Raw genomic sequence first — 12,805 nt, 5'->3', positions numbered from 1 at the left:
AGCATACGATTCTTGATTTTGGTTCAGGTCATGATCCCAGGGTGGTAAGACCCCAAGTCTGCTTGAGATCCTCTCCCTTTCCCTCTGCCTTTGCCCCCTCTCACGTGCTCTCTCTCTCTCTAAAATAAACAAATCTTTTAAAAAATAACTTTAAAAACTAAGAGGCAGCCCACGGAATGGGAGAAGATATTTGCAAATGACACTACAGATAAAAGACTGGTATCCAAGATCTATAAAGAATTTCTCAAACTGAGTACACAAGAAACAAATAATCAAATCAAAAAATGGGCAGAAGATATGAACAGACACTTTTCCAATGAAGACATACAAATGGCTAACAGAAACATGAAAAAGTGTTCAAAATCATTAGCCATCAAGGAAATTCAAATCAAAACCACCTTGAAATACCACCTTACACCAGTTAGAATGGCAAAAATTGACAAGGCAAGAAACAACAAATGTTGGAGAGGATGTGGAGAAAGGGAGACCCTCTTACACTGTTGGTGGAAATGCAAGTTGGTACAGCCACTTTGGAAAACAGTGTGAAGTTTCCTCAAAAAGTTAAAAACAGGCTACCATATGATCCAGCAATTGCACTACTGGGTAATTACCCCAAAGATACAGACGTAGTGAAGAGAAGGGCCATATGCACCCCAATGTTCATAGCAGCATTGTCCACAATAGCTAACTTGTGGAAGGAGCCGAGATGCCCTTCAACAGACGAATGGATAAAGAAGATGTGGTCCATATATACAATGGAATATTACTCAGCCACCAAAAAGAATGATTATACAACATTTGCAGCAACATGGACGGGACTGGAGGAGATTAGGCTAAGTGAAATAAGTCAAGCAGAGAAAGACAATTATCATATGGTTTCTCTCATCTATGGAACATAAGAACTAGCCAGGAGATCAGTAGGAGAAGGAAGGGAAGAATGAAGGGGGGTAAATAGAAGGGGGAATGAACCACGAGAGACTGTGGACTCTGGGAAACAAACTGAGGGCTTCAGAGGGGAGGGGGGTGGGAGATTGGGATAGGCTGGTGATGGGTATTAAGGAGGGCACATATTGCATGGAGCACTGGGTGTTATATGCAAACAATGAATCATGGAACATTACATCAAAAACTAAGGATGTACTATATGGTGACTAACATAACATAATAAAAAATTATTATAAAAAAGAAAGAAATGTTGGCTTGAGATCATTGAAATGTTAAATATAGGAAACAGACACTTAGCAAATTTTCAGTGATTACAAACACTGCTATTTTTTTTTTTAACTTTCATTTATTTATTTGACAGAGAAAGAGAGCGTGAGCACAAGCAGGGGGAGTGGCAGGCAGAGGGAGAGAGAGAAGCAGGCTCCTCACAGAGCAAGGAGCCCAATGCGGGGCTTGATCCCAGGACCCCAGGACCCCAGGATCATGACACGAGCTGAAGGCAGATGCTTAACTGATTGAGCCACGCAGGCCACTGAAGCAGTTCTTTTTATATGAAATACATATATTATGTTTGGAAATGCAGCTTACTAAACATTGAATCACAGTGAACTCTACTTACATAAACTGACCCAGAGTTAAATGATCCTATAGACCAAAAGGATATCTAAACCATGAATCATCTACATGGGGGACCCTACTCTAAATAGAGAAGTATAGTGAAGTTTTTCCAACAACCATGGTTTTTTCTCTCCCTTTCAGAAACTATTCAGAGGAAAATGGCAGCAGGAAATCATTCCACAGTGACTGAGTTCATCCTTGCTGGGCTAACAGAGAAACCAGAACTCCAGCTGCCCCTTTTCTTCTTCTTCCTAGGAATCTACGCGGTCACGGTGGTGGGGAACCTGGGCATGATCACGCTGATAGGGCTCAGTGCTCACTTGCACACCCCCATGTACTACTTCCTCAGTAGCTTGTCCTTCATTGATCTCTGCCATTCCACTGTCATTACCCCCAAAATGCTGGCGAACTTTGTGACAGAGAGGAATGTCATCTCTTACCCTGAATGCATGACTCAGCTCTATTTCTTCCTCGTTTTTGCTATTTCAGAGTGTTACATGTTAGCAGCAATGGCATATGACCGCTATGCAGCCATCTGTAGCCCCCTGCTTTATAATATCATCATGTCCCATCAGGCTTGTTTCTCCCTGATTTTGGGAGTGTATATTATAGCCCTGGTTTGTGCATCTGTTCATACAGGCTGCATGTTTAGGGTTCATTTCTGCAAATTTGATGTGATCAACCATTATTTCTGTGATCTTCTTTCCCTCTTAAAACTCTCCTGTTCTAATACCCATGTCAATGAATTACTGATTCTAGTCTTTAGTGTCATTAATATCCTTGCCCCCAGCTTGACGATCCTTGCCTCCTACATCTTCATCCTCTCCAGCATCCTCCGCATCCGCTCCACTGAGGGCAGGTCCAAAGCCTTCAGCACCTGCAGCTCCCACATCTCAGCCGTTGCTGTCTTCTATGGATCTGCTGCATTCATGTACCTGCAGCCATCCTCTGTGAGCTCCCTGGACCAAGGGAAAGTGTCCTCTGTGTTTTATACCATCCTTGTGCCCATGCTGAACCCCCTGATCTACAGTCTGAGGAATAAGGATGTCAATGTTGCCCTGAAGAAAATGTTAGAGAAAAGAATATTCTTGTGATCAGAAATAACATGAGGACCTTTTATTAGTCTAAATCATTGCCTTTTACATTATATGAATTGATATGTTTAATTTTAGCTCATTTGTCAACACACATCTTCATTTAGTGGGATTCTATTGACATTATTTCCTACTCCTGTGGCCTTTTGATGTCACTGCTCCCTGGATTTTGCTCTCATGAGTATCTACGAGACACAGACTAGAAGTACTAAGGATAATATGGATACATGGACCCACTCACTAAGGCCATTACATCACCTCCTCCCCTTGTCCTTTGTACAACTGATAAAAACTCAGTTCTCAACCATAATGAAAGTATCTTCTAGCAGTGGTTAAAAATCTCCTTTTTTCTGTGCAAAGAAAATAAAAATCATAACAATATAATGATGTAATCTTTAGCTTTTGCATATCTCTAGTCTTTCCCACCACATCCTACCCCATACCTCCTTTTTCTGAATTATTTCCTCTATTTTATGCATAAGAAACCTAATCAGAACTTTAAAATCTGAGTTACAGACCAATGGATGTGTTGTTATTGTGCCCAAGCCAATATCCTGCTGCTGTGATACCTATTATTCCAGTTTGTAATGGTCTGTTTATTGTTCAGGTCCACACTAGACTGTAAGCTCCATCAAGGGAGACCCCTGTACATACGGTTCACGGCCATATCTCCAAATAGCATAATGCCTGCTACCTAGTAGGTCCTTGATAATTTTCTTGGTAATTACTTTTCCTCTATAAAATATTTATATGAAAACCAGCATTTATCTAATTCAGTCTTTGCCCACTAACCCCTTAAAATGATATATATGGCTTTCTGGTTTTGGTTCAAATCAATTAAACGTAACTTTGGAGAATTCTTTAAGGATCTTTAAGATAACTGGTAACATTCTTTGTTGTTTCTATACAAAGATTAAGAAATACGAGTCCTGAGTTTGTTCTGTTGTAAATCACATCACAGATATGGTAACTTGTAAATATCTGATTTTTTTTGTCATTAAGTCCCATCAACAACCAAGGAGTCCCTAAAGCAAGCCTAATTTATTCTTGAATTCAAGCATACAGCCTTAGAGACTAAACAAAATTAGTAGATTTGGAATCTAATGGGTCAACATGGCAAATCATGTGGTAGAATGGTATCTGAGCCTCAGACAACCCCATCTAGGCCACTCTACCCAAATAATTTCACCTCATGCTGGCAGAGAGGAAATCCTTTGCTATTTAATATTTAAATATAAAGCCTTGGTTACTGCCTCCAGCATATTCATTTTACTCTTCTTTTTTTTTAATTTAAATTCAATTAGCCAACATATAGTACATCTTTAGTTTCAGACGTAGTGTTCAATAATTTATCAGTTGTGTATAACGCTCTTGTTTTTTTAACTTTTGTTCTTTGATTATCCTCCCTTTTATTTATTTTTATTATTATTATTTTTTATTTGGGTACAATTGACATACATTACATTAGTTTCAGGTGTACAACGTAGTGATTTGACAACTCTATACATTATGGTATGCTCACCACAAGTGTAACTACCATCTCTCACCATACAACACTAATACAATACCATTGACTATATTCCCTATACTGTACCTTTCATTCCTGTGACTTATTCATTTCATAACTGGACATCTGAATCTCCCTCTCAACCTTCATTCATTTTTCCCACCCCCCACCCCCTCCCCTCTGGCAACTATCCATTTGTTCTCTGTATTTATGGGTCTGGTTCTGCTTTTTTTGTTTTCTCATTTGTTTTGTTTTTTAAGATTCCACATATAAGTGAAATCATATCGTTGAACAGACACTTTTCCAATGAAGACATACAAATGGCTAACAGACACATGAAAAAATGTTCAAAATCATTAGCCATCAAGGAAATTCAAATCAAAACCACACTGAGATACCACCTTACGCCAGTTAGAATGGCAAAAATAGACAAGGCAAGAAACAACAATTGTTGGAGAGGATGTGGAGAAAGGGGATCCCTCCTACATTGTTGGTGGGAATGCAAGTTGGTACAGCCACTCTGGAAAACAGTGTGGAGGTCCCTTAAAAAGTTAAAAATTGAGCTACCCTATGATCCAGCCATTGCACTACTGGGTGTTTACCCCAAAGATACAGACGTAGTGAAGAGAAGGGCCATATGCACCCCAATGTTCATAGCAGCAATGTCCACAATAGCTAAATCGTGGAAGGAGCTGAGATGCCCTTCAACAGATGACTGGATTAAGAAGATGTGGTCCATATATACAATGGAATATTACTCAGCTATCAGAAAGAACGAGTTCTCAACATTTGCTACAACATGGACGGCACTGGAGGAGATAATGCTAAGTGAAATAAGTCAAGCAGAGAAAGACAACTATCATATGATTTCTCTCATCTATGGAACATAAGAACTAGGATGATCGGTAGGGGAAGAAAGGGATAAAGAAAGGGGGGGTAATCAGAAGGGGGAATGAAACATGAGAGACTATGGACTATGAGAAACAAACTGAGGGCCTCAGAGGGGAGGGGGGTGGGGGAATGGGATAGGCTGGTGATGGGTAGTAAGGAGGGCACGTATTGCATGGTGCACTGGATGTTATACACAACTAATGAATCATCGAGCCTTACATCGGAAACCAGGGATGTACTGTATGGTGACTAACATAATATAATAAAAAATCATTTAAAAAAATAAGTGAAATCACATCATATTTGTTTTTCTATGTCTGACTCATTTCACTTAGCAGAAGACACTCCAGGTCCATTTATATTGTCCCAAATGGCAGGATATCATCCTTTTTTATGGCTGAGTAGTATTTCAGTGTGTGTGTGTGTGTGTGTGTGTGTGTGTACACGTGTGTGTGTCTCCACCTAACTTTGCATTTGAGTCTAGATCAGTCAAGCTCAGAGGTCTTCTCTGACTTCAACTTACCTCCTAGGCCCTTTCTCTTTCATTTTTTTTCTTAAAGTATTTATTTACTGATTTGAGAGAGAGAGAGAGAGAAAGAATGGGGGCAGGAGGGGAAGAGGGAGAGGAAGAGAGAATCTGAAGCAGACTCCTGATGAGTGTGAAGCCCAATGCAGGGCTTGATCCCACTACCCTGAGATTATGACCTCATGATCCAAAACCAAGGGTCAGATGCCCAACCAACTGAACCACCCAGGCACCCCTCTCTTTTCTTCTTTTTTTTTTTTTTTTTTTTTTTTTAAAGATTTTATTTATTCATTCGACAGAGATAGAGACAGCCAGCGAGAGAGGGAACACAAGCAGGGGGAGTGGGAGAGGAAGAAGCAGGCTCACAGCGGAGGAGCCTGACGTGGGGCTCGATCCCACAACAGCGGGATCACGCCCTGAGCCGAAGGCAGACGCTCAACCGCTGTGCCACCCAGGCGCCCCTTTTTTTTTTTGAAGATTTTATTTATTCATTTGACAGAGAGAGACACAGCCAGTGAGAGAGGGAGCACAAGCAGGGGGAGTGGGAGAGGAAGAAGCAGGCTCCCAGCGGAGGAGCCCGACGTGGGGCTCGATCCCAGAACGCCGGGATCACGCCCTGAGCCGAAGGCAGGCGCTTAATGACTGCGCCACCCAGGCGCCCCTCTCTTTTATTTTCTAAGCTCATAAAACAAACACGTGGTGAACTTAGGGCAAAATCATAAGATTTCTGGTTTCTCTATATTCATTATTTCTGCTATATCACTAATTTTTTGCTCAGTCAGAATTATGTTCTCTTTTGCTATATGTTACCATGCTAACTGCTACACCTGTAGAGTTCTTTAATTTTCTAAGGTCAAATGCACATGTCCTTGTGCATGCTAGTCTACATACAAGCTAGAAAGTGAGAGAGGTAAAGAGGTAAGCTTCAGGAGAAACAGAGAACCTCCTTTAGAAAATGACCCCTAGTTCGAGTGAGCAATAGCCTCCCAACAATCCCTGGAAGAATCTGGAACAATTCTGGAAGAAGAGATTCAGAGACATTTTATCTTAGTGGATGGGCAACCTCAGAGTTAGCTGGATATGAATGATACTCTTGCACATAAACCACAAAGCCACTGGGCTCATGATCAGTGAGACACTGAAAATCTCAAAGTCATCTGTTCATAGACCCAAGTGATCATTATCACTGAGTTTCCTTCAACCACCAACATTCTCCAGCTAGTGCTTTGCTATCTATGCAGCCACTTATTTTGTGTTCCATCCCAATGTTAGTAAAATCTCCTATCCAGTGACATCCAAAAAACCAAATATAAATGCTCATTTCGAGGGTCTTCTGCTCAGACCTTGGGGGAGTTGCCCTTTACTTCTCTGCTCAAACCTTCTCTTTGGCTATCTCCTCCTCCTCCACACCACCCCAAAATGGAACTTTAGAGTTCTCGCAGCCATATCACTTTTTGGAACTATTTAAAAAGGAGGCATAAAAGTGAAATGGGATGAGGTATCTGAAGTGCCAACTTCTGGGGTAAAAGTGTATAATCAGAAAATATTACAAACCATGCTTTGTGCTTATTTCCTTTACTTACGTTCCCTAAATGGAATTTTTAACAAATAAAAATCCTCTGACCTACTATAATTCATTACCTAGATTTAGTGACATCCTGAATTCCCTTCAATTTTAGGTCATTTTTTTAATATTCCTTTTTTGTTAAGGATATGTGACACTTAGGTTATCTTGTGAGTTTGCTTTATTTTTGATGTGTAGCGATAGTATATTCTAGAAAACAAGTGTGAATTTATTCCATATGTTTGGCAAGTTAATGGCCTGGTAAGCCAGATACACTCAGTGTTACAAGACAAACACTGCTATCTTCATAACCACTGAATTTTGCATTCGGGCCCAGACCAATTATGCTCAGAGGCCTCTTCTTTAGGGGGTCTCATCCCTCTTCAATAGAAGAACCATTTGTGAAGCTTTATTGTACCTTCTCAGATATATTTGAAAAGACGAACAACATAATAAAATCAAAGAATCTCAAAATTATAAAGGACATTAAGGATGTATGTAGTATAATCTTGCAATCAGATTCGTGATACAAGGTTATCACAGCCCTGCAAAAATGTCATCTTACTCATATTTAAACTCTTATAGTGATAAAAACTCAATCCTTCACAAGGCATCTTATCCCATTAATTTTTTTATACTGAAATGAAATCTAACTTTTTATTAGTTCCATTCTATTTTACTGGTTTTTCACCATGAAAAAGCACATAAAAATTCAGTATAGCAGCTCCTCAGGAATTTAAAAACAAGTGCCATATTTCTGCTTTTCTAATCAAAATGTCCCAGGAGCTTTCACAGTGGAAGAACTTAAGGCTTTGGTCTGGAATCAGACCTGGGATTTAATCTCAGCTCAGTCACTTTCTAGCTATGTGATCAAGTTCTAAAATTCTTGGTACTTTTATTCCTCTCCTACTTAATAAGGATGTTTTGAGACTTAAATTTAAACATAAAAGAACGTAAAAATAAATTAGCATAGTACCTGGCAAATGATGAATCCATATTATTGTTATTTTTATCAAACTGTGTTCATCTGGGATGGTTTAAAGACACTACCAATTTATATTTCTCTTTAAATGTACTTAGTTTATTAATGACGTTTTGGAAGGTGCACTTGCTAGAAAAAACATGTAAGATAATAGTTAAATAATTCTTTATTATTTATTACAACCTGTCTGCAACAGTGATACTCATTGTAGATATCTACATATTCCTAGAAATGTTTAAATACTTGCAAATAGGGTGTGGCCATATTACTACATGTAAACACAGGCAAATATGGGAGGCAAAAAAAAAGTACTTAGCCTGAAGCCTGGAAGTCAGTTTTGGGGTCCATTTTCTAGGCAAGCAGACTTGGAAGGGATGAAGATATTTTTCCATTTCAAATCTATTATTATTTTGTTTTGGGGGTAAATGTTATGAACTTTAATCTAATTGCTCCCTCAGAGCTACCACTGACTGAATCATGAGAAATGCCCAAAGGGATCTGAAGGAGATGATCCAGAGGGAATGAGTGTGTTCAAGCCTTGATGGTATATGCTCTTGGCACCTTCTTTTATAAACACCTAATCTCATTTCCCGTGGCTGTGATATGCTGTGTTCTTCTGGGAACCAGAGAACATGACTTGGCTTATCTTGTTATGATACTGCAGAAAATTCCACCATGTTCCCTGTGAACAATGTGAGTGTTCAGATTTTTTCTCGCCTGTCACATTATGACACCTTCGGCTTCTTATCCACTGAAGTGTTGGGATTCAATTGTTGGGAGCTGCTACATTTTTAGTTCTTGAAGATGATTCTTACTTGAAACGGACTTAGAAATCAAGAGGAGCATGGACTCGTTGTCTTAGAGATGGTACCTGAAAGGGCAAATTAATCATTGTACCTAGTCACAGCCAAGGATCAGAGAACTCTGAGTCTTTACTGACCAAAGGAGGAAGATTTCCAGGGTGAGGCTCTGATGAACCTTCCTCAAGGACAGAGTCCAATTAAGTCAGAAGTTCACACAGAGAATCTTCTAGTATGTCTAGAGTGAGTAACAAGAAACAAGCTGCTAGTAAACACAGATGACTTTTTTTTTTTTTTTCAAGATGTCACTGACTCTTTCTTTGGAGTCTTCATTTTTCTCTGCATCTAGCATTATAACTACATGTTGGTTTGGAGTTGTTTTCTTTCTACCTCTTCCTTTCCTTAAGTTAACAGCCTTATTAAAGTATAACAAACGTTCAAAATACATCATAAACATACAGTCGGGCATGTTTGCTTTTACACAAATATTATCTTGCTCTCTATCTTCCGTGTGAGACTCCTCTGTCCAGAAATTGGAATTTGTCTCCAAATTTTTATTGCTCATACTGCTGTCACATAATTACAGAATTGCCTTGGGGCAGGGCTGGAAGAAAAAAGAGAGAGAGGGGAAAAAACAGGAATTCCCCCACATTCTTTGATCATGGAAACACCTTTTATCAGGTGCTCCAGTCAAGAAGATGGGTTATCTATTACAATTTCTGCATCTGGAGCAGCCACCACACAATTCTGTAATTGTGACCCCCGCCCCTTCTCCGCTCAAAAGCACAAGAGAAAAGAGGAAAAAGTAGAAACACATCTGTTGGGCTTCTCCAGGTTTTGTCTCTTTCACAATCTGCTTCCTTCTGTTTAGTTTCCAGAGTTTTTAGGTAAATGCATTTTGTATTTTGTCCAGGGTGTTTTTTTTCCCCCTAAGTTTTATTTATTTTAGTAATCTCTACACGCAACATGGGGCTTGAACTCAAAATCTTGAGATCAAGAGTCACATTGTCTTCCACCAGCCAGGTGCCCCTCCAGGGTTTTTATTTATATTTAATTTTTAAAAAAGATTTATTTATTTATTTGAGAGAGAGACAGAGCAAACAGGGGTAGGGGTAGTGGCAGGGGGAGAGGGAGAGAGAATCCTCAAGCAGACTCCCCCCTGAGTGAGGTGCCTGATGGGGAGCTCAGTTCCAGGAACTTGAAATCATGACCTGAGCTGAAATCAAGAGATGGCTGCTTAACCAACCGAGCTACCCAGGCGCCTCACTTCCAGAGTTTTTAATTGTAATCTGTGGGTAAGAGAATACAGTGAACTGAATCCAACTTGGTCAAAAACCAAAGTTTTCAGAATATAGTCAAGAATTTTTATTCTTTATCTTTTTATGTAGAAATGCCTTTACATAAGGTTGATTACTGATTGTTAAAGCATGAAACCAAAACATTCATCAGAGAGCTTCTCAGTTTTACACCAGTGTTCACACTTTGGACACCTGAGTTCTTTTGTGAAGTCCAACATCTGACAAAGATGAGGAATCTCTCAGCAGTGACTGAATTTATCCTGCTGGGCATCCCACACACCGAGGGTCTGGAGACCATGCTCTTTGTCCTGTTTTTGGGCTTCTACATCTTCACTCTTATGGGGAACCTGCTCATCCTCCTGGCAATTGTCTCCTCCCCTCGGCTCCACACCCCCATGTACTTCTTCCTGTGTCAACTGTCTGTGTGTGACATATTCTTCCCTTCTGTGAGTTCCCCCAAGATGCTCTTCTACCTCTCGGGGAACAGCCGGCTCATCTCCTATGCAGGCTGCGTGTCCCAGCTCTTCTTCTACCACTTCCTGGGCTGTACGGAGTGCTTCCTGTACACCGTGATGGCCTATGACCGCTTCGTCGCCATCTGTGACCCTCTGCGCTACACCATGATCATGAGCCACAGAGCGTGTGCCATCCTGGCCGTGGGGACCTCCTTTTTTGGCTGCATCCAGGCCACCTTTCTGACCGCTCTCACCTTCCAGTTGCCCTACTGTGGCCCCAACGAGGTGGACTATTTCTTCTGTGATATCCCGGTGATGCTGAAGCTGGCCTGTGCTGATACCTCAGCGCTGGAGATGGTGGGGTTCGTCAGTGTGGGCCTCATGCCCCTCAGCTGCTTCCTTCTCATCCTCACCTCCTACAGTCGCATTGTCTGCTCCATCCTGCAGATCCGATCTACTGAAGGCCGGCATCGTGCCTTCTCCACCTGCAGTGCCCACCTCACTGCCATCCTCCTCTCCTTTATGCCAGTGGTCCTCATCTACCTGCAGCCCAGCCCCAATCCCTGGCTCAATGCAACTGTTCAGGTCCTGAATAACCTGGTCACCCCCATGCTGAACCCCTTGATCTACAGCCTTAGGAATAAAGAAGTAAAGTATTCTCTGAGGAAGGTGCTACAGCAAGTAGCCTTTCCTCCTGAGAAGTGATAGAGATTAGTAGCTATACTTCAATATCATCAGCACACTGCTTGCAAAGGTATTTCCTTTTGTGTGATAGAGTACACATGTTATCAATATTCCTTTTGCAGATAAAGAAGCTAAAGTTTGAAGCCATAAAGAGAATTGTTCAAGGTCACATAACTAATAAATTATCCTGCCCAGGAAGGATTTTCTCTTCCCAAGTATCTCTTCTTTTCCTCACTCTGTTTTCTTCTCCTATTTTCCTCCTCCCACATCCTCTGCTTCTTTTCCCTTACTCTAGCACTTCTTCATTTTGGCTGGCATGGTTATCTAATTACACTCTCAAATGCCTGCATCAGATAAGCCACCATTGGATGGTCTAGGAGTTGTTGAAAAATGTGCGCTTCAAGCACTTGGCCCCAGCTGGCGTTCTGTGACTACTGGAATGTGAAGAAGCTGGGTCAGGGAAAGAGCTTCTGGATGAGGCCTGAAGCAGGCTTCTTATGGGTGAATCAGAGATCAACTACAAAGCCTGTCTGTTAGTCTTGGACCTAGAAACAGTCCATGCCTGGGAGTTGAGGCAGTGGATAAAAGAATGTGGAGACTAAACAGGCAGAGACTGTGAAAGGGTGACTGATTCTGTTGTTTTTCAGTACTAGAAATCTGAGTTTGTCTTTGAAATCCCCAGCACAGCCAGGGGTCAATGCAAAGTCCAAGCCACTACTGCTCTATGGTTTTGGATTCTCTGCTTACAAAAGCCTGTGACTTGAGTGCTCTTCCTCAACATTCCTTTGTTCTTTTGCCTAATGAGCTTAGCATGAGAGATGTGCCTTTCCAATCCAAACAATAAGTTGAAGAAAAGAAAGGAAATGAGAAGGAGGTGATGGGAAGAGAAGGGGAGTGGGTGGGAAGGGAAGTGGTGGAAGGGAAGAGGGCGAGATGGTAAGGAAAAGGGGTAATGGCAATGGAAGACAGTGATAGAAGGGGGTAATGCAACAAGAAGGGGTATGGCAATGGAAGAGGGTGTTGGGACTAGAAGGGGTGATCGGAAGGAAAAGGGGTGATGGCAATGGAAGACAGTGATGGGAAGGAAGGGGGTGATGCAACAAGAAGGGGTGATGGCAATGGAAGAGGGTGATGGGAAGGAAGGGGGGCAGAGGCAAAGGCAACTCTCCTCTCCTCTTGCTTCTTTCTAGGATCAGAGTTCAGTCAGGGAATCTGTTAGACTGAATCAGTCACAACATTGTGTTTGGGCCCTCGTGTAAGGGTGATGTGATGATGTGTGTTTTTGAAAGGGAGAACATTTTTCTAGTTGCTTCTCTTAAGTCCTGTACCTTTATTCTTCCTTGATCCTTCCAGAGTCTTCAGCTGAACAAACTCATTCTTATCATCAAACACCTAGTTAAAATATAATTTTTAATGTGAAACTTTCCTCATCCTAGGAAAA

General features: G+C 41.1%; 2 protein-coding genes across 2 annotated transcripts; both read left to right on the top strand.

The window, feature by feature from the left end:
• The first annotated feature begins 1,691 nt into the window (after nucleotides 1-1,691).
• LOC123792401 (olfactory receptor 8G5-like) lies at nucleotides 1,692-2,657 on the top strand. Its single transcript, XM_045797554.2, has one exon. It carries the CDS (start codon nucleotides 1,722-1,724, stop codon nucleotides 2,655-2,657), a length of 936 nt encoding a protein of 311 aa, XP_045653510.2. The 5' UTR covers nucleotides 1,692-1,721.
• Nucleotides 2,658-10,452: 7,795 nt separating this feature from the next.
• Nucleotides 10,453-11,385, top strand: LOC123792402 (olfactory receptor 10D1B-like). The gene has a single exon (XM_045797555.2). The coding sequence runs from the start codon at nucleotides 10,453-10,455 to the stop codon at nucleotides 11,383-11,385; it is 933 nt and encodes a 310-aa protein (XP_045653511.2).
• The last annotated feature ends 1,420 nt before the right edge of the window (nucleotides 11,386-12,805 follow it).

Source organism: Ursus americanus, chromosome 16 (genome assembly GCF_024610735.1).
Source record: "Ursus americanus isolate L20-20 chromosome 16, mUrsAme1.1.p, whole genome shotgun sequence".
NCBI classification, from domain to species: Eukaryota; Metazoa; Chordata; class Mammalia; order Carnivora; family Ursidae; genus Ursus; species Ursus americanus.
The sequence above is the reverse complement of the archived record's forward strand: the minus strand, read 5'-3'. Positions and strand labels throughout refer to the sequence as shown.

What these genes read in the sequence shown, in the direction of transcription:
- LOC123792401 (XM_045797554.2), top strand. Translation starts at nt 1,722, where the DNA reads ATGGCAGCAGGAAATCATTCCACAGTGACTGAGTTCATCCTTGCTGGG.
- LOC123792402 (XM_045797555.2), top strand. Translation starts at nt 10,453, where the DNA reads ATGAGGAATCTCTCAGCAGTGACTGAATTTATCCTGCTGGGCATCCCA.